Source organism: Apteryx rowi, unplaced genomic scaffold, assembly GCF_003343035.1.
Source record: "Apteryx rowi isolate R43461 unplaced genomic scaffold, aptRow1 scaffold_124, whole genome shotgun sequence".
Taxonomy (NCBI): domain Eukaryota; kingdom Metazoa; phylum Chordata; class Aves; order Apterygiformes; family Apterygidae; genus Apteryx; species Apteryx rowi.
Genome location: NW_020447464.1, coordinates 1,499,180 through 1,525,699, shown reverse-complemented (window position 1 = coordinate 1,525,699; position 26,520 = coordinate 1,499,180). Strand labels below are relative to the sequence as shown.

At 41.1% G+C, this 26,520-nt stretch overlaps 3 protein-coding genes across 7 annotated transcripts in view; 2 read left to right on the top strand and 1 right to left on the bottom strand.

Moving 5' to 3' along the window:
• The first annotated feature begins 154 nt into the window (after positions 1 to 154).
• On the top strand, positions 155 to 9,735 carry RAG1 (recombination activating 1). 2 transcript variants are annotated; one of them, XM_026055596.1, is made up of 2 exons: positions 155 to 170; positions 6,581 to 9,735. In XM_026055596.1, exon 2 carries the CDS (start codon positions 6,607 to 6,609, stop codon positions 9,733 to 9,735), a length of 3,129 nt encoding a protein of 1,042 aa, XP_025911381.1. In that variant the 5' UTR covers positions 155 to 170; positions 6,581 to 6,606. The 2 variants fall into 2 exon arrangements, with proteins under 2 accessions (XP_025911381.1, XP_025911380.1); XM_026055595.1 differs by lacking the exon at positions 155 to 170 and adding an exon at positions 3,037 to 3,209.
• An 8,025-nt stretch (positions 9,736 to 17,760) lies between these two features.
• On the bottom strand, positions 17,761 to 23,543 carry RAG2 (recombination activating 2). The gene is made up of 2 exons (XM_026055603.1): positions 23,382 to 23,543; positions 17,761 to 19,573 (listed from the first exon to the last, which is right to left on the bottom strand). The coding sequence occupies exon 2, from the start codon at positions 19,557 to 19,559 to the stop codon at positions 17,955 to 17,957; it is 1,605 nt and encodes a 534-aa protein (XP_025911388.1). The 5' UTR covers positions 19,560 to 19,573; positions 23,382 to 23,543; the 3' UTR covers positions 17,761 to 17,954.
• The window catches only part of CUNH11orf74 (chromosome unknown C11orf74 homolog), a 42,553-nt gene continuing 36,378 nt past the window's right edge, over positions 20,346 to 26,520 (top strand). For 3 of the 4 annotated variants that reach the window (XM_026055609.1, XM_026055608.1, XM_026055604.1), the window contains exons 1-2: positions 20,346 to 20,379; positions 23,177 to 23,298. The gene's annotated coding sequence lies outside the window, so the exon portion shown is untranslated. The remainder of the gene's footprint in view (positions 20,380 to 23,176; positions 23,299 to 26,520) is intronic. The other variant, XM_026055606.1, reaches the window with a different exon arrangement.

Genomic DNA, 26,520 nt, shown 5'->3' with positions numbered 1-26,520 from the left:
GAGGGGTGCCGCGGCGCCCCGGGCCGCCGGCAAGCGCGGGCGCTGGCTCCGGCTCCCCCGTAGCTTGCAACAGCGGGCGGTTTTAGGGAAGTGAGGAAACGGGACAGTGCGAGCGCAGGCCTGGCTTCGTTTCCGTAAAAATGCCCCCGGGAACTTGGCTGTTTGTATCGGTGAGCTTTCTTGGCAGCAGTCTCGCGCTAACGTGTCTTGCTTCATTTGATGGGTAACAAACAATCGAGGATCCCTGCGTTTTTTGATTGTCAGGGTTTTTTTAAGTATTTGCCTATCTGTGGCAAGAGGGGGGCTAGGCGAACGGAGGACCAAACTCGGTCGCGCTGCAAACAGCAGGACACGACTCCCCCGATCTCAGTAAACTTGCTCTTGCTTTTACACCAGAGCTGAATTTGTCCGTGAATGAAATGATCGAGCCGCGTAGATAAAATACCCTTTGGATCATAACTCCTATTGATTTTAGCAGACTGCAAATATTCTGAGCTGTTATTCCAGGAGGGTTACCAAATGGTCTCTTGTCTGCGTATCGGGTAGTCGTTTACGTCCAATCAGCCTAACGAAGCAGATCAATGGCATTACTGCTGCAGCTCTCGGCTCACGCATCTGCATCCCTCTGCAGCTCACTGGGCCATTGCATGTTTTCCCCTGTGATTTCAAACCTTCGCCCTGTCTCGGTCGGACCAGGTAACACTTTGGTTACTAGATTACTCTTTAGTGGTACCTAGCACATGCAAGGCAATACAGAAAGCATCAGTCAGATGTAGTGAAGCTGCCAGGATACATCCGAGCCTTCTGCATATAGAGAGGAGATGAGTACGTCCAAATGAGGCATTATATACTTCTGTCTGTGAGGAAGCTAGAGCAGAGAGGCAGAAATCACAGCAGCAGACAAGGGATCCTTGGCTAGGGCTCCATAGTGCCACAGTAAAGAAATAGCCGTATTAAGAATCATGCATAAATTTAATACTTTGTGGACTCTCCTCGCCAACTGTCTGAGTTTCACAGCTATCCTTTTTCTCCTGCTGAATGGATGAACTGTTTGTATGTTCCTTTTGTTATCTGTAAAATGAAAAAAAAATCTGTAAAAATCATTTATCCTTACATAGCTTTGTAAACCAGATACCCTTAGCTGGAGACTTCTCCATGGCTGAAAAATACTATTTTTGTAACAATCTGTAAGGTAGTCAGAGCATTGATGTCCAGGTTATTTTGATTGGGAATCCAAGGAACTTATCAGGGGAGCTTATTGCAAATCTTAATGAAATGACTTTCTTCAGTGTAGTTTCCAAATCTTCATGGTTTATGGGAAGCTTAGGCCCATAGTCATATGTATTAATGCCCGCATTGTAACATAAAATAATGCAGAAAAGCTTTTTTCCACTTGGTGGTGCCAGTTGCATGGGAAAACAAATTCCAGCAGTGGATCTGCGCTGCTCAAACTGTTGGGCAATTATGCTCTTATGGACATAAGGCACAGCTGAAGCTGTAGCAATCTGAGATCAATTAAAACCTTTACTTGCTTGTGGTATCCCTAGAAGATAATAATTCTTCAAGGTGATTTCCTGGGTGTTTGGAAGTAAAGCCTTTGACTATGCTTACTTACACTCAAGTGGCTCCTTTGATAATCAGGCGCTGCCGATATAGTGCTGGCTTGTTTGCACGGGAGCTCTGGCTCCTGGGAAATGGGGCAAGTAGCCAGCCACCTGGGTGAAGTTTTGAATAAGCACCTCAGAGGGAGAAATTTGCTAAACTACTTCTCAAAGAGCCCCAAATCCCTCAAACCAAACAATGCATATTGTCAGTGAACTGCATCTGCTGTTTCAAGATAAGGGAGGAAAGTGGTACGTGACTGCAGAGAGAGTGATTTTGATTGATATCTGCTATTGCAGCCTGATCTGAGATGTTTTTATAAAGGTCTCTCCAAATGCTAGTGAGTGAATAGTAAATATAATCAGGTTGTTAGGAAGTCCAGGCAACACAGGGACAGCAGAAGAACTGGGTTCAGGAGCCATCACATGCTCTCAGAGGTCAATAAATACTTCAGTCATGGGATGCTTGGCCTCAGCTGTCTTAACCTGAGAATAACGTCTATGCTTTCTGTTCCACCTTATGCTGACACTCACATTCAGTTGTTACTACTCCTACACACTGGGATTTTGCCCGAGTCAAAGTTTCAGTTTGAGCAAGGATATCAGGGTTTGGCCCTGAACTTGGTTTGCATTCACCGTGCATTATTTGTTTTGGTATGAATCATGAGGAGCTGTTGGCCSCTCGGGTGGTACGCAGCACAGCTCAAGCTACTGACTCAGGACTAACCTCACTTCTTTAAGTCTCAACACCTTACAGGAATTGGAAGCAAAGAGTTAATAATAGGAAGGGAATCCCCTCACTTTTTTTAACCTCTAGCAAGTGCCAAATATTAGAACTTTTACTGCCTTTTCCCTTTGGCTAGCGTCACTTGGGCTGCTGCAGCCTCAGCACTGTGTGAGATGCTGCCAGGCATTGCCGTGTCACCTGAGTGAGCCGGGGCTGCAGCGAAAGCACAGCAGCTCCCCGAGAGCCTCCTTGTCAGGGCAGGGTGCTTAAGTCGGAAATAGATTTGAATCCTGTAGAATCACAAAGTCTCTTGAGAAAGAAAAATGCTCGGGTAGGTGTTTATATTGTTATTGCTGCTATTGCCAGTTCCTATTTTTGGAGTGTGAACTTATGTTCACTTTTGGGAAGACTTGATAGATAGCTAGAATTTACTGCACAATGTTGTGTGTGGAGACTGAAATCCTTCACATTGCTGTTTTGTGACAGAATTTGGTTTCTTTTTCACTTGGAGGCAGTTTCTGAGACAGCTGATCTGTAGAAAATAACAGTCTCACATCTGTGCTTCTCCAGAACAGGGACTCTAGTGCTCACCGTCTGTGGCTGCTTGTGGCCCAGAGCTGGTGTATTATGTAAATAAGACACAAGTTATGCAAAATATATAGCTAGTTTTCATATTTTTGATTTCTCCTCCCTGTCCAGGCTCTTCAAGACCCTGGACATACATCACCAGATAGGTAGTATCCTTGAAAATGAGATACTGGTATCAGAAGAAAGGACATTTTGTGATCCCCATTGTCAGTTCACCCAAAAAACAGAAGCTTGGCTGCAGGTGACCTGAGGAACAGGACAGGAGGACAGTGGCCTTCAAGAAAATAGCTTTGGTGAGTGACAGTAATGTGACCGGACACCAGGTTCTCCTCTCTGATAGATAACAGTGAAAAAAACAGCTCTGAAACTAGAAAGAAGAAAGCCAAACACAAAACTTTGTCTAAAAAACCAGTGCAGGTGTTCCTCAGACAGTGGCTGTGTACTTATTTCAGAGCCCAGGGGTCTCACGCAACAAGACCTTGTTTTTTATGAATTTTGTGGTTAAGCCTCATAAATTGCCAGGTGCCACCTGGATCTGAGAGCTCTATATTGTGCTGAGTTGAAGCAACCTGTGGTTAGCAGCAGGGTGGTACTGGGAGCTGGGAGGGACAGGGATAAATGAGACAAACAGCACTGCAGTGACTTTAAAAAGCAGCGGGAACAGAGGAGGAGAGAGAGCTTGCACGAGAGTGAGCAGGCGAGCTTGGCATTTGGAATAAGCTGAACAGACATTTCAGCAGCTCTGCAATCTGACAGTGAGCTCAAGGTAGGCTGGCAGTACTAATGACAGCATCACAGATGCTTGTAAGACAGCCGAGTGTTGATTCATTTTCCTGTTTTAATGTGCAGGTCGATGATTTTACTTTATACGTGCTTCTTGACCTCAGAAGTTGTTCTGTTCACTTCAGCGAGACTATCTGTGGAGTAAGGTCTTCTTTGACATGAGTAAAAGTATTACAATCTTGCTCTTGTTCTGAAATAAATGAAATATTGTGAGCTGGAAAAAAAAGCAATTTCTTTTTCCTTTTCAAGGTAAAAAAGAGGTGATATTAAACACAATCACAGCTGTCAGAGCCAATTAAATTGCCATGGCTGGGGTTCCTGGCTGCGGGTCACTCTGTAGGGATCTGAGTGGGGTGAACAGTGAGGAGGAAGACTGTTTGTTGTAACCCCCAACCATCCCCCATTAGAATTACAGACCAAAGGCAAATTTAGAACGAGTAGCAGGAAATATTCCTAGCACTGGGAATATTTCTAGCTCTCCTGAGAGAGCTGCTGRAAATGCCACCGCCTGTGAGCTAGGCAATTCAAAGTGTTTGATGAATAGCATGTTGACAACAATTATCTACTGCAAGAGGCGAAGGTCAGGTGACCAGAGAGGACTTCTTTGTCATTCATTTCTTCCAGGGGATGTTCAATGAAAGAGGGAAAAAAAATGATGCTTGAATTTTTCTTTAGCAGGGGTAAACTCTGTCTGATTAGAGCTGGAGATTAATAGCAAGAGTTAGGCCATGGGCTTGGAGATAAGTGTGGCACAAAGGTGACACTTAGTCACAAATCTGGATGAGAAGAGAAAGTATTAAATACTCTGCTCAAAATGTAGTCAGTGCTGGCTGTTTCTTTACAGTGAATTAGTCAGCAGCTCTGCAGAGGCACTGCTTGTGGTTTGGGAGATGCTGAAGGTGCAGCTGGAGGCGGTGAAACTACGCAAAATGGCATAGGGTGTTATGCCGAAGGAAAAGATCTGCGGACAGCATAGGGCAACTCAGTTACTCTGTAGGTAATTGAGTACACGTCTATAGGAAAGCAGGACTATTTGGGGGCAAGCAGGTTATTGCTCCATGGATAGACTTTACCAAGTCTGCCATGGGATGCAGCCACAAAAGGGAGACAGCAGCACAGCCCTGAACACATCTGGGCACAGCTGCAATTGCAGGTCTATGGACAGCAGGATGCAAGCAAGCGCGTTGCCACGCTTGATCTGTGAAGGACAGCAGGGGGCCACAGTGCAGACAGCGATATTTAGCAGTATAGGCAGCTGGACAGAGCCAGGCAGGCAGATGGGGACAGCAGTATGGGCAGCTTGTTCTCAGTGGGATGAAATGAAGAGAAGCTGGGAAGAAAACAAACCTTGAGTTTTGCTGCCAAGGCCTAATGAACAATTTTGAAGTTAAACACAGCTCTTAAGGCAAGAGCGGAGTGGGCTGATGTGTCATTCTGGACCTGGAACTTAGTCAAAGCATGCAATCCTTTCCTGATGGGCTCTGAAAGATGTACTGAAATGTTGCTTTATGGAAAGGTTATAAATGAAATAATCTCAGAAGCATCCTGGGCATCATCACTTTAGACCATGGACTGGATGTATGAAGCACACCTTCAGAACAGACACAGAACAGAGATTTCTAGCAGGTTAAGTGAAGTGCTAACTGGGGATATAATCAAGTAAAGAAACCAAAACCATACCCACATAACTTCTAGTTCAATTTGTATAGTCTTAACGTATAGTTTTCCTCATTTTTGTTGCTCATACCAATCAGATTAGTAAACAAAAAATACATTAGAAAAGTTAATTTAATCTTCTCTATACTATTTGTTTATTTCTGCACTTCTCATAGCCCAGTAGTGAAAGGTAGATTAATCAGTTTTGGTTTTGTTTCTGCACAGATTTTTTTTTATAAGTCTGATGCAGTAGAACAAAGTTGCAATGTTTGGGGTGAAACTCTTGTATTTATTTTTATACAATACCATATTCCCATGGCAACCACATTGTTATTATTTTTAGTTGTTTTTCTATGAAAGCTAAAATTGGGGTCAAATTTAAACAAGTATTTTAGCTTTCCAGTACAAGTAATCCTTAAAAATAGAGTTCTCAGCAGGGTCCTTAAACAGATGACTAACTTAAAATGTATAAATATTTTCTCTAGAGCAAATCTGCAGCCAGCATAAATTGCCATATCTCTTTTAAAGTCAAGGGAACTATAGCATTTTGCATCAAGAGAGGATACATTCCTCCAGCTTTAATGGAGCTACTCACATTCAGTAAGCATATGCTAAAGCACTTCGCAAAACTGAGGCCTGAATAAAGTCTGCGTTGGGATCAAGTAGTATGTGCTGCTCTGCCTGTACAGAATGGTCTGCAGGAGACGCTTCAGTTCAGAATCAAGGACCAAAAAGTGGTGAGAGAGCAGTGGTCTTGAAGATTTAAATAATATGCCATGAGACAGACACAATTTTATCTTTCAGCCACCAGTCTCATTCAGTTTTGTATAAACTGAACTGCAAGTCACCAAACTTGCAGTCTGTAATTCTGTTGCCTATAGTAGGCTTACTTGTGGTAAGCTGAGTTAGGTATGAATAGAATGGGGTAGATCTGGATATCAGCACCTGATGACTACGTGCTATATGTGCATTGGTGTCCTAATAGATATGTGCATGCCTCAGGGTCAAAGTCAAAAYGCTTTCAAGTACTTACGTGAGGTACTGAGTGGATGGCTCTATCTGGACCTCTCAATTCAGTAGGTGCCTTGTGTAAGGTAACTTACTTTCAAAGCATTTTTCAGTCAAAGTGATTAGAATTGTTCTATTAAAAACCATGTGCTTTATGCACGGGCATCATTATTCATTTTGGAAATAAACTAACTTACAGCTTCTCTCTCCTTCTCAGGTGACCTGGTTTCTACCAGACTGGAGATGTCAGTAGCATCAAAAATGGACCTGCCTGAAGAAATTCAGCATCCATTTACAAAATTTTCTGAATGGAAATTCAAGCTGTTTAAATTGCGATCATTTGAAAAAACACCTTCTGATGACACCCAACATGTAAATAAGTATCAAGCAGAAGAGGTAGCTTCTTCAGAGAAAAGCATTATAGTGCATAAAGATGAAACAATTCCAAGAGGAGAAAAGTCAATTCGGACACAGACAGACTTAATGGACAATAGGCAGGCACTTGAGAAAGATGCCAATGACATGAAAATACAAGACAATGAAGCTCATTGGAACAATCTGAAGCAACTTTGCCGCATCTGTGGAGTTTCACTTAAAACAGGTTGCCACAAGAGAAGTCATCCAGTACATGGGCCAGTGGACAGTGAAACTCTGTGGCTTCTGAGAAAGAAAGAGAAAAAAGCAACCTCTTGGCCAGACCTTATTGCTAAGGTTTTTAAGATTGATGTGCGAGGAGATGTTGACACAATCCATCCCACTCGATTTTGTCATAACTGCTGGAGTATTATCCACAGAAAATTCAGTAATGCCTTATGTGAAGTATATTTCCCTAGGAACACCACGATGGAGTGGCAACCCCACTCCCCAAACTGTGCTGTGTGCCACACTGCCCGCCGGGGTGTCAAGAGAAAAAGTCAACCACCCAGTGTACAGCTTGGCAAACGGCTGAAGACCATTGCAGAACGCGCTCGAATAAACAAAGGCCTTAAGAACCAAGCACAGATAAAAAACAAAAACTTAATGAAAGAGATTGCCAACTGCAAGAAGATACATCTCAGTACCAAGCTCCTTGCAGTTGACTACCCAGCAGATTTCATTAAATCCATCTCTTGCCAGATTTGTGAGCACATTTTGGCAGATCCAGTGGAAACAACATGTAGACACTTGTTTTGCAGAACTTGCATCCTTAAATGTATCAAAGTTATGGGCAGCTATTGTCCCTCCTGCTGGTATCCTTGCTTTCCTACTGATCTGGTAAGCCCAGTGAAATCCTTCCTGAACATCCTTGATAGCCTGGGAATAAGATGCCCTGTAAAGGAATGTGATGAAGAGATTTTGCTGGGTAAATATGGCCAACACCTCTCCAGCCACAAGTTGATGAAGGAGCGAGAGCTTTACAGTCACACAAATAAAGGTGGCCGACCGAGGCAGCATCTCCTGTCTTTGACCAGGAGAGCTCAAAAACATCGTCTGAGAGAACTGAAATGTCAAGTCAAGGCTTTTGCTGAGAAAGAAGAGGGGGGTGACATAAAGGCTGTATGCATGACTTTGTTCCTGCTAGCTTTAAGAGCAAAAAATGAACACAGACAAGCAGATGAATTGGAAGCTATAATGCAAGGGAGGGGATCTGGACTTCACCCTGCTGTCTGCCTGGCAATCCGAGTCAACACATTTCTTAGCTGTAGCCAATATCATAAAATGTATAGAACTGTAAAAGCTGTCACTGGGAGGCAGATCTTCCAGCCATTGCATGCTCTTCGCACTGCTGAGAAAGCCCTCCTACCCGGTTATCATCCATTCGAGTGGAGACCTCCCTTGAAAAATGTATCCACTAACACAGAAGTGGGTATTATAGATGGACTATCAGGGCTGCCACTCTCAATTGATGACTACCCAGTGGACACAATTGCAAAGAGATTTCGATATGATGCAGCCTTGGTTTCTGCCTTGATGGACATGGAGGAAGACATCTTGGAAGGCATGAAAGCAAAAAACCTGGATGACTATTTGAATGGTCCCTTCACTGTGGTGATAAAAGAGTCCTGTGATGGAATGGGAGATGTCAGCGAGAAGCACGGAAGTGGGCCAGCTGTCCCAGAGAAGGCTGTTCGTTTTTCTTTCACAGTCATGAGCATTGCTATAGTCCATGGGAACGAAAACATAAGGATCTTTGAGGAGGCAAAGCCCAATTCAGAGTTGTGTTGCAAGCCCTTGTGCCTTATGCTGGCTGATGAATCAGATCATGAAACTCTGACAGCAATCCTGAGCCCTCTCATAGCAGAAAGAGAGGCCATGAAAAACAGTGAACTGCTGCTTGAAATGGGAGGCATCCTGAGAACGTTCAAATTCATCTTTAGGGGTACAGGATACGATGAGAAACTTGTCCGGGAAGTGGAAGGGCTGGAGGCCTCTGGTTCCACGTACATCTGTACTCTCTGTGATGCCACACGCCTGGAAGCATCCCAGAATTTGGTTTTCCACTCCATAACAAGGAGCCATGCTGAAAATTTGGAGCGGTATGAAGTATGGAGGTCCAACCCGTATCATGAGTCCGTTGATGAGCTCCGTGACAGAGTGAAGGGTGTTTCAGCCAAACCTTTTATTGAGACGGTTCCTTCCATAGATGCGTTGCATTGCGACATTGGCAATGCAACTGAATTCTACAGGATTTTCCAGCTGGAAATAGGCGAAGTTTATAAGAATCCTGATGCATCTAAAGAGGAGAGGAAGAGATGGCAATTGACTCTTGACAAACACCTCAGGAAGAAGATGAACTTAAAGCCTATGATGAGGATGAGTGGAAATTTTGCTAGAAAGCTCATGTCCAAAGAGACAGTAGAGGCAGTATGTGAATTAATAAAGTGCAAGGAAAGGCATGAAGCCCTAAAAGAACTGATGGACCTTTATCTGAAAATGAAGCCGGTGTGGCGATCTTCATGCCCTGCCAAGGAGTGTCCAGAACTGCTGTGCCAGTATAGCTACAATTCGCAGCGTTTTGCTGAGCTCCTGTCTACAAAGTTCAAGTACAGATATGAAGGCAAGATTACAAATTATTTCCACAAAACCCTTGCTCATGTTCCTGAAATCATTGAAAGAGATGGATCCATTGGTGCCTGGGCAAGTGAAGGAAATGAGTCTGGAAACAAACTGTTTAGGCGGTTCCGAAAAATGAATGCCAGGCAGTCCAAATGCTATGAAATGGAGGATGTCTTGAAGCATCACTGGCTATATACCTCTAAGTACCTCCAGAAGTTCATGAGTGCTCATAAAACATTAAAAAGCCAGGGCTTCACAGTTGATCCAGAGGACAGTTTAGGTGACTCCTTACCATTGGAAGGCTCCTTGGAAAGCAATGATTCAGGGGAATTTTAAATGTAATGAGTATTTGGAATTGGGTTCATGATGGTGTCTTCCTGTAAGGAGGCAGCTTCTTTTTCAGGCCTGTGGAGGTACAGGGAAGGCTGAAACTATCGTTTTTGTACTCCCTGTTAAAGGTGCTGAGTGGAGTTTAATAAACATCCACTTCTGTTTGTGGTTTCCAAAAAAGGCAATGCAGTGGTGCATTTACCGGTTGTTAGGTGAGGTGAAAGGGGAAACAAATGGGAAAGAAGGGTCTTCCGTTTATTGTGGTCTTAGATTGTTGTTTATAAGTGGGAAAGCTGAAGTAAAGAAGGTTTTATATAAAGTGATATTGTGGAATGAATATTATTACGGAGAGTTACAATAGTTGATGAAAAAGTGAGTGTGGCTATTCCTTCTGTTTGCATTTTATTTACTATTTTACTCTTTACTTTTTGAGAGGGTATGATTATTTTATTGATGGTCCTCTGGCTTTTATAAGTGAAGATTCAGCAGTGAGACACTTGGATAATTGTTTTGGGATAAAGTTCAGTTATTTATATAAAATACTGACTAAAGATGCAAACTTTGATCTCACAAGCTTTTAAAAATATTATTATTTAACATTTATGTTAGAGTGCTGCCTAGGAGCAGTTAGTGGTCTCACCATGCTAGTTTGCTATATGAAGATACAGGAAAGGTAGCCAGAATTTTTTAAAGATATTTTTATTGTAGTACATTTACTCTAAAATGTGAACCATTTTGTGCTCCTAATTCAGGATTTACAATGTCTTGGGCTTATCTCACTATTCAAAGTACATTCAAACTCTGCTGTGTACCTTGTTGTTTGACAAGCATTATAGATTTCTATGGTAACTTCAGTATATTGTATAATTTTTATTAGTACAATTTTATTGGGTGAATTCCTGGTGAATTAACTGTATTTGATACTAAGTTTTTTCTCATCTGGGAGATGTCGCTTATTCTCACCGTCTCATTTTCCAGATCTGTAAAATAGGAATGATATTTATTAACCTCAAAGACAGTTTGCATGAAAGATTAGTTAAAAAGCAATGAACTGCCTTGAAATTACTGAATAGTGGGTTTTACATTATTACAGCAATGTTTAGTTAGCGTTCCTCCAAACATCTTATGCTGTATTAAGTGCACCATTATGTTGGTGGTATTTGCCTTTTCAAAGTGTAATCGCTACATGACTGAAAACTACTTAGATCAGATGAGTTTGCGCTTGTAATTCTTGTAGATAGTTAATGTAGATTTTTATTAGCAGCCATGGATAAAAGGATTTGAAAGTTGACTTGTAAAAATGTGAGATTTGGCCACTAAATTATTCCTGCACATATTACCTGCATATAGGGGGCAAATCTAGACTTTGATTCAGCAAAGCGTTCAAGTGAAAGCTTAAATTCAAGTGTGTGAGTTGACCACTGACTGCAAGCATGCTTACAGCTTGTTACACGAATTTGAACACACACTTAGGTTCTCTTGCTGGGTCAAACTCTATAGCCAAGTTTTGTTTTAAAATATTTTTAAATATGAAAATTATGAACTTAATTCCATCAAGTATTTATGAAATATACTCAAAAGTACCTGACAGACTGGGAGCTATGCCCCTAAATCACCTAGCCTTTTAGAATTGCACCTGTAGCTAAGGCATTATGCTGTCTGGAGAAATATTTTTGAAACAAGATTAAATGGACAGACCTAAAAGAATCTGCTTTGTTTTTTATTTTGATGTGGCAGGAACTGGTTTTGTGAGTGTAAGTGAACAACAAACTTAAAGACTTGGTGGTCTGAGGCTTTCTGCAGTAGTAGTCTCTGTTTCATGTTATTTACTGTATCTTTGAGAGTCTGATATTTACTGTTTATGGACAATGAAAAAATAGAGTTGTGTTAGTAATTGGTATAAATATTAGTGTTATGTCTTTCTTTTGATTTTCTTAATTGAAATACTAATTTTTAAAGTCTTCTATAATTTAGGATTTATGTTTTTATATAGTTTCTTTAAACATAGTGTAATATTATGTCACAGTTTTGGGTTGGAAATAATTAATGTTCTTTACTTAAAACACATTATTCTAAACACTTAGTCATAAGAACTACAGTGTCTTTTGTATGGTTCACTATGTACATCTCCATTTACTGAGTGTTTATTTCTAGATTAAATGATTTCTTTCAACTGTTTGAATAAAACAAGTATTTCCCATAGAGCATAAATACCAGGCTTACATAAATATCATTCTTCACCAATAAATGCAGACAACAAGTATAGCTGTTTCCCATGGAGTATAAATATCAGGTATTCACTAAAGAGCATCCTTTAGCAGTAAATGCAGACACAGTTTGCATTTTTGTTTGGCACGTACTTCATCATGCAAATAGTTGCACATATATTTTTTTCCTCTGTATGTCTATTTGGGATAACTGTATTACCTTATATTTTATCCTGGACTCTGCTTGAATAATCTAATGCCCAGTTTAACCATCCTTACTCACCTCATGGTGATTTTCACTCCAATTAAGTGGTATATACAGTTTACGCTGCCTTTGCACAGGAGTGAATTTCAGCCCCAAGTAATTCCACCCTGTTTATTGCATTACACACATGCCATTGAAGTGACAGACCAGACTGTTCATTTTATGCAAGTAATTTCACTGACTTCACTGACATTTTCAAATTTCAAATTAACTTCAACAAGCTGCTTATGCAAAAGCAAGTGATTTTTCTGACTGCCTTCAAAAAGATTGAGTAAATTTTTATCCACAGATGTATGGTTTCTCAAGACTGCGTTTATATTCTGGGGTAACTTATCAGACTAAATAGTATATGGACTAGGATGCAGGAGTGCGGTGGCATGTGGAAGTATTTTTCTGTGAAATTTTATTAAGCCATCAAGATGCATTTCACATTCTTCCAGCTATGGATGGAATAGGTGACATAAAAAGCTAATACTATCTTTTTCTTTTCTTTAGACTTGAATCTTGTTTAATCTTTTTTTCCCCATTGTTGACATTTTCTTTAAATCAAGAGACTCTCTTTGACAGTTTTGAACTCATTAAAACAAACAGCATTGAAACGCTAGGCACTTGCAAGTGAAGCTTTTGTAAACAATAAAATAGCAATGCTGCATGCACACAGGCATGCATATGAAGGCAAGCAAATTTTGACTGCAGACAGGTGCATCATTTGTTTACTCAGTCTATTGTTAAGCTTTTTGATTTTGAAGAGGCTTTAGAAAAGTGGAGATGCTTTTATTCATTTTACTCTTGCAACCCTTCACATTTCCTTTTTAATTTAATATTTGGTACAAAACCTGCAGTAATTACTTCTTGGAGAATAGTTTTCTTGTTTTGAAATTGTACTGAACTGTATTTTTATACAATCATATTATGCATCTTGTTTTGTTTGGTTTTATTCAAGGGCTTCATATTGTGAATTGCTGTGTTACAAAATGATGTGAACTATGTTAGAAGTCACGATTCTGTCTCACATTTTTTTTCCTTACAAGAATATTTCTATTGACTGTAAAGGAATCAGCCTTGACTTTTTGTCAGGTAGTTCAGAACCAGATTCTAGATATTTACAGCACCCTAGTTTCTGACTTGATGGAGTTTTATGCATTGTCTCACAGCACTTCTTTATAATTTTACTTTTTCTTACTGTGTAGCAGCTTCTGTATTCATAAAATCTATTTAAAATAAAGATCTTGTAAATATTTAAGTTCCTGGATTTGTATTTCTTATCAGTTTTTTAACTATGCATATAATGTCATGCTAACAGTCTTAGTTTCCATTCAAATTGTGGCTGCTGTTCAAGTTTAGATTGTTCTAATACCCAGAGACTACAGCTGTGATTAGAGGCCCATTCTGGCAGCTACTATGTTAACACAAATGAATATTACTCTGTGAATCCCAACAGTCCTTTCAGCACCTTACCTCCCAGGCAACTGTTTGACAGAAAAATAAAACACCTTTAAAACCAGGTTTATTTATTCTGTAAATTCCTTTTGCTTCATTCACAAATACCATCCCAGTGTTTGTTTAAAATCAGCCTTGCACTGTTACGTCCAGACTATTATATTAAGTCTCTTTATTGGCTTCTGTGCATCCTCTGCAACAGATTTTGGCTGCTCATCATTGACTTCAAAGTTAGCTGCAAAAATTTCCAATCCACCTTTTAGTTACCAATTTCTAGTTTCCATTTTTTCCACTTAGGAAAATCTTTTTTTCTTCCACGCAATGATATCTCAGGGTCAAAAAAATTATGTAAACCAACCAGTTTGGATGGAATTAATGATGAGCGAACTGAGCATTTAGATGATTAGCTATGTGATTTCCTTATGCAATCAGGTAATTAGACATCTAAATTCTAGACTTTATATTGCCAGCTTAATTCTTTCAGCTGACCTTGAATAAAAAATGTTGGATGAAAAAAGAGAACCTATATAAAACAAAAAACAAGCCCTGGAGAGTTTCCTGGTAAATTAAGATGTTTTAATTCCTTTACTACAAAATCCTTAATAACTGAGTGAATTTCACTTCCCAGGTATTCTTATTAGAATTAGAATCAGATGAAGAATAATAAGGCTTACCACCACTCTTATTCAGAGTACTGTTTCAGGTGATTGAATATGCCATGTTTTTCAAGTGGCCAACCACCTGCAACTCTCGAAAGTGTGGGTGGTTCTTTACCTTCTGCATCAAGATGAATTTGTTGTTCTTAATATTGTCCACAATACAACAGTACAAATTATAAAAGACATGAATTAACATCTTTTGTAGCAGCCTCAGGAGAGAGATCAAGAGGTAAAATAAAATAGCTATATTTTCAATGCCCAGCTCTTCCTCTAAAGATGGGCATTGTGAGCCAGCGTACTGGGGATATACAATAACCACCAACTAGTAGAGGTCCCCCACACATGTGGTAGCGGCCAGTGTTCTCATCTTCCTCTGTATGTGTATGTGATGAGAAATCTGAAGGCTTATAAGCTGACTGGCCTGCTTTTTTAAAGAAAAAATCAGGGGCTTCTGTGTGTCACAATTTTCAAAGGTCAAAAAGAGACAGCAAACTGGAGTTTGATTTTCAGAGGGTGTTGCTCAAGCCCTTCTCAGAAGTTAGACTCCTTTGAAACGGCATAGGGTAGGTAGTCAAATATGGAGGGACCTAGAGCCACCAATCGTTTAAAAAATGTAAGCCAGTCCTTCTGTCTTTAATGCATTGAGTCTAGTGGTAATTAACTCTGAAGATTTTTTTTCAATCTGAATTCAATCTTTCCCTTTTGCTTTGGGCTCCCAGCTGCATTATTTCCACTCCTTTCAATGCTCCATTGGTGCAATGAGTCACTCTGAGCCACACCACATAGTTTAGTGCCACCACTAAAGTTTGTGCTGTGCCCTTCCTGTAGATTAATCTGGTACTTCAGGGTCCAAGTACTTCTTGCAAGCAGTAAAATCCATATATTATTCTCTTAAAAGCTGATAATGACAACATAATGTCCCTAAAATGTAACTGGGAACCGAGATGCTGCTTGTTGTGGTTCCAAAACACCTAGGTCAGATAAAAAAGAGATTTTCTTTTGCACTGAAATCTACTTCATTTTTACCTTCTAATTCTACTCTGCCTGAAGAAGAAACATTGATTAGCTGGTTTTGAAGACAATCAATGCTCTAACAAGTACATGCCCCCAAAGCGTCATCAGAATTATCATGGAATTATTTTCTGCAGTCTTTCAAATGCTATGACAAGTGTCATACACTTCATTACAGACTGATGATCATATATCTTTTTATGTTTCAGTCCTTTGGAATATTATATTTTGTTTATGACCACCTTCCTGTCCCTGCAATGAGTATAGTCTCTGAAGTGTGATTTAATGCTTGTTATGCCACTTTCTCTATGAGGCTGGGACACGGCTTGACTAAGCAATTTCTCCCTCCTTCTGAAATATAACACACATTTAAAAAAGGCACAGTCCAAATGCACAATATACTAACAGCATGGGCCTGAGCAGGAATATGGTAAAGTCAGACTGTGAACTGCTCTTTTCAGGAGCCTTAAAATAAAGGACAACAATTTAGCTGAGAGTCTGAGGGGGCCACAAATTGTTCTGGTGCTTGGCAAACACTCAGCTTCCCTCCTCGAGGCTCCTGGTGGCTCAGGGAGCTGCTGGGGCTCCAAGCTTCAGTCTGGAAACTCAGGGACTGTCTTAACATACCGCAACCATGACACCAATGCCTAAGCCACCGGCCATTATCTCATGTCACTTCTGCTACCCCAGTGTCGAGCTTTTCCTTTGGAAAATGCTTCCATCCTTTTGTTTGTCTGCACTAACAGTGCTTTAGCTGAGTAAGACCCATGACTAACCTTCAAAAGGGGATATTGACTATCCAGTTTCACCAGGTTGAAGGGACTTTACATGGGTGTGATCTTCATTCATTCCTTGGAAAAACATATAGCACTAGACTCTTAGCTCAAATAAAATAGCATGACAAAGGAAACTTGAAGATGGCATTGAAATCCATGAATTTATACCAGTATCAAACTGTTGAGAGAGAAGTCAGGATGATTTACCTCCCACTTACAAGCTCTGCCCAAACTATAACCTTTCTCAGCATATGAAAAGGTTTGAAACTGCAACTTTGTACTGTAGATATTTGTTTTCCTCTATTGTTTACTTGTGTTGTGAATTATTAAGGGCAGTAGTACAGATACACATTTGTGATGACAGGAACACTTAGCTGCATGTGCTGCTTGGTAAAGGAGTAGCTGCTCAGGGCCTGCACATACTGATTAGCTTGCTGATGGCTGTTCCTGTTGTTCTTCTTTTTTATTCAGGGGTCCAGCATGAGAGCTGGACTGTGAATACTGAGCTATTATTGCAGGCTCACAAACGTGGAGCTGAAGGTATTGATTTTTTGAAAAGATGTTTGGAACACTAATAAAAATAAAAAATAAAGTCAAGGATGATGAGGCTTTACAAATAGCCAATAAAATATCCACAAGAAAGTTAGTAAACTCTTGGGCTATTCAACCTTGACAACGTCCTTTTCAATCTGAATCCAATCTTCTCCTTGTGCTTTTAGCGGCTAGCTGCATTTGTTTCCACCCCTCACAATGCCCCATTGGCTCAGTGAGTCATTCTGAGCTACAGCGTACACTTTCAGACTTTCACACTCTACAGTCACCCTAGGGGAGCAGAGAAAGAAATGTGTAGCAGAGGACCCCAAGTAAATGATGAAAGTCCTGCTCATCGGAATGAACTTCTTCCGAAGTCATTGGGAATTCACAGCATGGAGAAGCTGTGAAGCCAGAGCCCTTATCAGACTTGGGATGGACCTCCCAAGCACACATGCTGTCCTTTCACAGACTTTGGGGTTTATAGTATTTGATTTACCCCATGAATAGGTGAAAAAAAATACAAAATCATTTTTATTATAAACTTTATTAGCTTACTACTTTTTAAAAAAAACAAACACAAGGCATTTTTTGAGCATAGTGGTTTAAAATAGCAATTTGATTTTCGTTGTGAGATGATATATTCCACAACTAACCAACACTGACATATAACCATTCAGTACCTCTTAAAATCAAAAATTAATTTTCAAGATTTTAATGCTCCATATGTAAACTTTCCATAACGGAAGTTCCTTAAGAAAACTGACCCTCAGTGTCTGAATATTTCATTATTTCTGATACCAGGGTCTTAAACCATCACTTTAGTTTAAAACCAGTGTAACTACTCTAATTTTAATTCATTACACCAACATAAATGTGGACTAATGCAGTTATAAATTAGGCCCAGTATTTCTAGAACTACTCACTAAGACAAAAAATTAAAATGGGTAATATGATGTTTTTTATGGACAGATGCTAAGACCAATGAGTACATTGGTAAAGCCGTATTCTACAAGTGGGTCCTTTAAACTCACTGGGCATAACTGGGGAGTGAGTTATAGCATAAGATACAGCACAAAATTATCAGTACTGGGCTGTCTGCTCGCACAGCGCCCTGTATGAGTGGGGTTCCTATCGTCGTTTTAAGATCTGGATGTTACTAAAATATACATAAAGAAATTCTTGAGCTTTGAAATTCACCTGAAATATCGAGATAATTAAAATCAATTAAAAAGATCTCTAGGAGCCCTAACATCCATTCTGCTGCAACCAGTGCTATCTGTCTTTGACTGTGATTTCACTTCCTCCCAGCCAAATATAAATCAGTGATTTAAATCTATTCAAATAATCTCCGAAGAAAGGATTTTTTCACTGGTGTTAACTTCATGGCTTTCTTTTTGCGCAGTGGTTTCATGGGTTGTTTTTTCAGTTGCCCCACCTTCTTGGGTGTTTGGAGCCCTTTATTAAGGTCAACATGCTCGTTGCAGAAGTATTTGACATTTGCTTCCGAGAGATGCAGGAGCATGGTCTCTGACAGATCCATACATTGTGCGTGGACCCAGTGGCCATCCCTGCTGGAACACAGGATCATGGCAGGCTTGTTGAGTTCTGTTGAATAGAAAGGGACCCAGGTGTTAATGTTAACGTTGCAGCTAGCAGAGCAGGTGATCCAGTAGCCCGTTTCTGATTCATCTTCTTCATCATCTTCATTGTAAGTGTCAGTATCATCAACATCAAAGCTACTGGCTTCAGCACTAAAACAAAACTCTTCTGAATCTTCAAACGGAGTGGAGTCTCCTGGGTCTTCAGTAGATGTCTGACTGCAAGTTTGGGCTGTCAGTTCTTCCTCCTCATCCTCTTCTGCTCCTCTGCATCTCAAAATGTAGAAGTAGTTTGCATCTGAGATCATCTGTTTGTTGTCCCCTGGAATGCCCAGCAATACAGACCCTTTGCCCATATCACAGCCAAACCATATCCTGCAGTGTTTAATATCTGGTGTCCAGCGTGGGGTCTCCCTTTCAACAATCTCTATCTTGTTATCTTCTAAAACTATGGTGTTACAAACCAACCTTTTCTGGTTGTCAGACTGATAGCCCCCAACAAGGACAAATTCTGTATCACCGATCTGAGTCACAACAGCACTTGACACAGATATCCCACCTGGCAATATAGTGCAAGTCACAGCTGGGCTGCCCAGTGGGAGATCAACTTTTAGCTTGTATAAGCTGGGGGCCCTGATATTATTTTGAAGTGAATGACCACCCAAAATGTAGATCGTATCATTTTTGGCAACAGAAACATGGAAAGAAAGTCCATCTTGAAGCTCTGGAAGTATGTATGACGTACAGCATCCAAACTCGAAATCAACCAGAAACACAGATGGCAAACAGTCAACTACGCTATTCCATTTTTCAGTGGTTCTTTGTCCAAGAGGAACATATGATCTTCCTCCAAAAATAACACTCATGCTTTTTCCCCGGCTATGAACTACATTAATTGTATGTCCATATCTTGCTTCAGGAACATCACCGGCCAGATCTTTCTCAATGCATTGAAATGTGGTTCTCTTGCTATTTTTGCTTACAAGACTCATAATGTAAATCTTATCAGAAAGATCATTGTTAGGTGTTTTCCCACCGTGAATGATATACTGGTACTTATCGGACTCTGCATTGCCTCTGAGAGTGCAAATAGCAGGGTAGCGGAGAGGGGGAAGATAACAGGAATCTTTAGAGAAGATTGCAGGTTTCATTTTGAGCTCATTCTGTTTTATATCAAGGAGGAAAACACCAGTGGGACAGGATCTCTTTGGCCATCCTTTCTGCCCAAAAAAGAAAACATGCCCATCAAAATTCAGCAGAGAAAAGCCTGGCTGAATCAAGGATGAGTTACTGATGGCTGATACCATCTGCAATGACATTACACCTGGTGACTGGGTCATATTATGATCGGTATCTGCAAAAGAAACACATGAAACATGCTTTAAAAACTATGAGAGAATTTAAATTTACAGAAGACTGACTGCATTTTCCTGAGTAGGTTTTATCAAATTGGCAACTCAGTTCTCCTATCTGTTAAATGGTAATATTGATATTTATTAAGCTTTGTAAGATACTCAGAGACCTAAAAAGAGAGCTTCTTCTACCAAGCAAGAATTGTGCATCAGTTCTGGGGAATTTTGTAAAAATTACAGATTGTTGGAACTTCAAAGCAAAACACTTGGTGCAGGGGATCCTTTACTGCTGACATGTCAGAGGGTATGTGTAGCGTAGCAGGAAAGAAAGAATACGCCCAGGAAAGACGAATTTCGCAGAACGGTTGCAGACACGAAATCATGCTTGTGAATGCTTTTTTTTTTCAAACAGAGGGCGAGATCCTCGCTCGCCACGCAGCGCATGAACGCGGCCTCTGCCAGCTCGCCGGTCAGCGACAGCTCTGCAGCTCTAACGTCCGAACAGGCGCAGGGAATTAGTCACAGGCCTTATTCTCCTTGTTTTGGGGGGGGGGGGGAAGGAAAAAAAAAGCGCTTCCCAGAGCCCTCCGACGAGTTTCTCGGGCAGACAAGGGACGCCAGCGCCCGCAGAACGGTTTGTATCCCGCAGCCTGCCCGCTGCCGCCGCGGCCCGGCCCTGCCCAGCGCGGCCCTGCCCGACGCCCGCGGCAGGCCGGGCCGCGGCGGCTCCATGGCAACGGCGGCCGCGGTGCCTTGTGGGGGCGGTAGTTCTGGCGGGCGGGCGCGGCAGCCCGCGCGGGGAGCGGAGGTGAGTGGCGCCCGGCGGCCGCGGGCGCCGGGACGGCGCGGGCAGAGCGGCGGAGGCGTCGCGGTGCCGCGGGGGCTGCGCAGCGCGGCGCGGCGCGGCGCCGCGGAGGGGCCCCCGGGCAGCGCGCCGCGGGCAGCCGGCCGGGCAGCGCTTCGGCCGGGCCTCGGCGTGTGGCGGCGGCCGCCGCCCCGTCGCTGGGGTCTTCGCCTCCCTTGCGGACAGCGCGGGCGGCTCTGCTCCCGCCCGGATGGGCAGACGGGACCTGCCCAGTGGGCGCGAGTAACGCACGAGCAGACAGATACAAACCGTCGTTGAACGGTTTGCGGGCTTACAAGAAAAAGACGAAGATTTGTTGAGGGCGTTTAGGAATTCTCAGCCCCCGGCGTATTTCTGCCCGTATACTGTGCCGGATCCCCGTAGTGCCTGTGTGCCCCCCTTTCGAGGGTGCACGCCGCTGTACTAATACAGGGATCTGCCGTTAAACGCTTTGAGTCTGGTTTGGGCATTCATCTTACTGTCTTACATCTACTTCAGAAATCTTCACGTATGACTATTACTACAGTCTCCACCATGTCACAAAGTATTTTTCAGATACTGAACAGCACCCAGTTCTGAAGACTAGAGATCAGTGTAGACACAGAGTGGGGAAGGACCCATGATAATGATTAAAAGTGAGACTGATAGACGACACACAAAGCCTACTGGTTAAATAAACACACTTAACTCCTTTCGTCCTTGTCATCCCTTAACGCTCTGTGAACTCTACGTGAGCATGCAGTTCAATAACTAAAAGAGTATTTCCCCTGGATTCTGTGAGAGGAGTCGCTCCTTAGGCATGGGGCTGGATTGCTTTGGCTTTCTGGGTTGTCCCAGGCCAACTGCGCTGTATTGGCCCTCAGCGTGGCTACGCTGGCCTCTACCTCTAATCTTCCATCACCACCACCGATTCCTGTGGGCCAGCACTCACACTTACCTGCCTTGGAGCAGTTTCAGGGAGCTAAGGAGTTAGGAGACTTACCTTATAACAAAGATTTTTCTGTGGCTTTATGTTAAAAGCCATCTCACTGCAAGGTCAGATTAGCACTACTGCCAGTCTCTATGGGAGGGAGGCACATAGAGGCTTCATGCCCTTTGGTGACAGCTATCCACTAGTTCAGTGTAACACGTATATCAAATGTAAATCTCAGTCTACTGCAAATTTGACATAAAACAGCTTGAATTTTCTTCAGTGAGTTTATATATAGGCAGTGCTTGCAAGGACTACTTGCAAGGAACTGCTGCTGGTAGCTCCTTTGGTCTGGTTGCTCAATCACGTGCACAAGCCCTGAGTCGTCAGATACACTTCAAATGTCTATATCCAAATTTTACTCAGCTCGATAGACTTTGTACCAAGTGTTAGAATTAGAGAGGATGATAATTCAGGAATGTTACATGAAAATGGCCCTTGTGAACAGGAGGAAAGGGAAAGGAAACCTGGAGAAGCCTATGGAGGGAAACAGACAAATGACTTTGTTGTGGTGCAGCACCAGGTAGAGGGCAAAAGACATTACAAGAAATAAAGATGGATAAATAGAGATGGGTGGAATTATATAAACAATTACCAGTTATGGTGACCTGAGTCATGCTTCATCATATTGGATGTTTTTATGAAAGACGGCGCTTCAAGGATCATACAAATAAGTGAGAATCTCAGCATTCCTTTTAACAAGAATACATTTTCTAACTCCTGTATTTGAGAAGTGAACTGTAGAGATCTGAGCTAGAAGCTAAACGAGAGAAGGAAACTAACATTCTACCCTATTTTTTTAAAACTAAACTTATGATTCTATGAGCGCTTTTTTTAGTTAGCAGTTGTCTGTACAGCAAAAAGATATTACAAGGAATTCAGATTTAGATAGTTTTAATGGGAGAGCTATTTACAGGAGGATCAAATGAAGAGAGAAGGTGCTTTCTAAATGTACTAGCTAATATGATTTGAAATGTCTTGTAGTGATTAGTATGGAAACAGATGGACATATTTAAAATTATGATGGGGAGGGGATTATTTTAGAAACTGGATTACCAGTATGTCAGCTCATATATCTGTTTTTTATAAATGTTCACTAGAAATTATGGGATGAATGGGTTTTAGCAACAAAGGGTAGATTCAGGTGCCTAAACATCAAGTGTCATTTCATATGCCTTGTCGTCTAGCTGCTGCTTATGAAGGCTGCAGATCTCCCATAGGACCTGTGTCCTAGGTCCTAAGACTATCTAGGGTTTATAAAATACCTATGGTATATAGGTACCTATGTTTAGGCACCGAGTGACTCCCAAAGTGTGTTTCCTACTTACTGTTCTCTTTGATCCTATGTAGTAATTGTTTCGTCATCAATGTGCTGTGCCTGTTCCTTGATTAGGCAACAAAAGCATTTTAAACAGGAAAACAAGGAATAACCAATATTGTTGTTTAATCTGACTTTTCATATTAGTATTTATTTTGTGAACATTAAAATAATACCATATTCATGACAGTTTCACAGCTACTAGAATGCTACCATATAGTGTATGATTTGATCTTATGAACTGTAGCAAACCAAAAGTACCTTTCAGTTAGAAAAAAATATGGTATTTGAACAACTCTGATTAGATACTCTAAGTGAATGGATTGCAAGATAACATGGAGTCTTAGCTGGTAAATGCTCATTGCTGTCCATCAAATTCTGTCAGCAGTCTTGTAACTTGGCATGAACACATTGTGGAATTGAATTTATTTTGCAATATTATATATTTTTCTTTTTCTCTGATTGCTCTGCAGGGTCTACTTTTGCAAAAGGAAAAGAGCATACCCCTGAAAAGCAGCTCCCAAATTCTTCACAGTCAAAACCCTATTCAGACAGCTAAAGAGCTTTGAAGTCCTCCATAAAGAGGGTTAAGAAAGTAAGTTTTTATATAGTATTTCTCAAAACATTTGCTAACTATCAACCAAGTTTGCTTTGAGCAAAACAATAAGTTAGACGTACCTGGCTGATAGAGGGTTTTTGCGTCCTCCGAAATCTTTCTATGTAATTGGGATTCAAATGTGAGCAATTTGAGGAATCTTCTCTGACTTCACAGGGGGTTTGTGGCATAGAGAGGCAGCCTGATGGAGGGGAGTCTATCTGCTTAATTTGCAGATGTGCTCCTGAGAACTCAGTCTACTGTGGCTAACTGGCTGCAACCGTTTTTTTTTCTTTCCTCTCTTGTCTTCAGATGGCATAACAAGGAACCCACCACCAGCTTTAGAAGCTTTAACTCTTTGAGGTAGAGCCAGACCAGAGTGAAAGTAGATGTCTGTTACTTAGATTGTAAATGGTTTGCAGCTTGCACTCCTTTTTATTTTAATTCTACTCATTGCTAAACTTGGCAAGCTCCTGATCTTTTTTGGAATTTTTCATAAAAATAAAACCTGAAGTAATTTTTGAGTTCAAAGAAAACATAATTCCAATACCTAGTAAAGAAAAATAAACCCATGCTGAACGGATTGCTGTCCTGCTTTCCCCAGAAATTCTCACAGATAAGTAGATTGTGACATTGAAATAGAGCAAAGGAAATGACAAATGCATGCAACCCAATGAATAAGGGCTGACTAAAAGTCTAATCCAAAGTCCATTGAAGTCATTCAAAATGGTTTTTTCTTCTACTTCAGTGGCCTTCTGATCAGACCTGAAAAGAATAGTAATACTTTGCACCTTTCTGTGGCATTTTTCATCAGTTTCACAGAGCTTTTTTCCAACAAAAATAATTAGGCTCTTAAGTCCTCTGGGAACATGTCCTTTCGACAGCTAGCAGTGCAGGGCACAGAGGATAATTCACTTGCATAACAGCACAGCAAATAAATGGAAGAAACTGGAAAACAACTCGCTCTTCATAGCTCCCTGGTTTTAGTGTCCTGGCCTTACTTCACCTACCCCTGAATTACAACATCTGCTGCGTAATATTTTAGAAAGACCTCATCTCCCATTTGAAACTGCTGTGAGAATATAAATAGGAAGATCTTGAAATGAAATTTGATTAGTAAAGGAAAGCAAACATAGCGAATGTTTGTGGAAATTGTCTTGAGACCTTTAAAAACTGTGATGTAGGTAGGATGTGGTGGTGTCTCATCTGAAATACAATAGCTCCAAGGCACTGTGTCCTGTAACATTCATATGGGCCTATTACTTTATTACTGATACAAGGATAAAAGTAGACTCTACTGCAGTGTTCAGAGCTAAAGAACTTCACTTCCACCAAATGTAAGGATGTTCAGATCAGGTTTATTTCTATTTCTAGTAGTGCCTGATGATATTTGACAGTTTCCTATCCAAGTGCTTGACATAGTCTGATCCTTGTTAGAGTGTGTGATCTACTGGCAGAAGACATAGAAATGTGTAAAAGAAAAATTTCTCCCTCCTTGTGTCTCATTTAATATTTTAGATTTGTTTTATTCTTCTTCTGCCAGTTAATATGCCTTATCTTTAGAAATTCTTTTTCCAATTACTGTGGATGAGAGAACAGAGAAATTAAAGTTTGTTGGCAACAGCATGTCAGTTTTGGATGAGGAAATGGTCTGTCCAAGCTGGCCTTCTATAACTGTCAGTGACAAACTGCTTTGGGGGAGCTGCAGCAAGTAGCTTTGGAATAATATATCTACAAGGCAGAAAAATCATGTTCAGAACTGTCCAGTTTATAGCAATAACACCTAGGATTTGCATCCTGAATTTATTTGGCTTTGAACCCATGCAAAAATGTATAAACAGACTTTTTCTTTACAAATTCTATTTTAATAACATTTCCAAAAGATTGTGCACTGTCATGGAAATGTTTTGTTTCACTTGATTTTCTTCTACAGTTAATTACTAAAAATAATATGTGGTTTACATCTTCTTCATTCCAAATCATTCCAAATTGCATTCAGATATTTCCAGGCTTTTCAGCGTATTTTCTGCCAGTAAAGCAGAGTCATCTCTGAGATGGAACTTAGCTGCCTCACAGTGGATTGCAGTAATACACTCCAGTTAGGCAGAGAAAGGGAAGGCCGTCTTATTTGTTTGCGTAAGTTTAGCCAGACAGAATGCAAATGCTCTGTTGGAAATTTAGTCAAGACCTACAGGCTGAAACCTGTGAAAAAATGGCACAGGGAGTCCTAGAGTCTTCAATTTTCTGTCTCATCTAAAAACATCAGTATACAGTATTTAACATGTGAGTGACTGGGTTTTATTTGAAGGCCTTATCTAAAACAGCTGATTAAATCCAGCTGCACTTTGACTGTAAAATCCAGGAAGATCACACTCCAGGGGACAGTGGCTACTGTGTTTCAGAACAGTGTTTGGTGCACAGGAAATGTTACCCTTGTCATAGGCCTCCCAGTGGTCTTTAAAGTGAGCAGTACTCTTGAAGCAATTGGAAATTCATAAAAAACAACTGTCTGATCATGCATAGGACTGAGATAATAGCACTGAAATCAAACAGGAGCAGTGTGCTTGCTTGCAATTGAAGCCCTTGGATACATCCTTTAAAAGCCCATGCTAGCTGCGCATGAAAGGCATATGTTTTTGACCATCACAGAGGTCAGCTTTGAGGCTCAGTAATGCACTTATGTAAGCAGATGCAGCTCCTATTCAAGCAAATTGCTGATGCATTAAATGTGTGCCCTTAAGACCTTCTCCTGCTGAAGGCAGTGGCAAACATCCAGTTGATTTAAACAGGATTAGAATTAGGCCTTTAGCTGTTGCAGATCACATTGAATTGAGAAATGCTGCAAGAAACATCACTTGAAAATTTTTGTCCTTTGTAATTGAAACTTTTTTTTTTTTTACTTTGTTCTCATAGTTCAGTTGACCTACAGCTGCTCAGACCCAGAGCTTTCTACTGCAAGGTTAGCTCTAGGAGCTGCTGTCGAGTTGCAGGTGGTGGGTAGGGGGGAAGAAAAGGAGAGAAGTAGGGCAGGATTGTCGAGCAGGGAGGCTTTGCTTTTGCAGCTGTAGCTTTGCAGATGTCAGGGCAACAAGTGAGGGTGCTGCCAGGAAAGAGAGTTACCTGCCTGCTAGAAGGTGGCACTTTCTCTGCTGCCCCATAGGGGACGTTTACTCCTTGCTCAAGGCAGTCAGGCACTCCCCGGCTCACTGCTTTTACTTGGTC

What these genes read in the sequence shown, in the direction of transcription:
- RAG1 (XM_026055596.1), top strand. Translation starts at nt 6,607, where the DNA reads ATGTCAGTAGCATCAAAAATGGACCTGCCTGAAGAAATTCAGCATCCA.
- RAG2 (XM_026055603.1), bottom strand. Translation starts at nt 19,559, where the DNA reads ATGACCCAGTCACCAGGTGTAATGTCATTGCAGATGGTATCAGCCATC.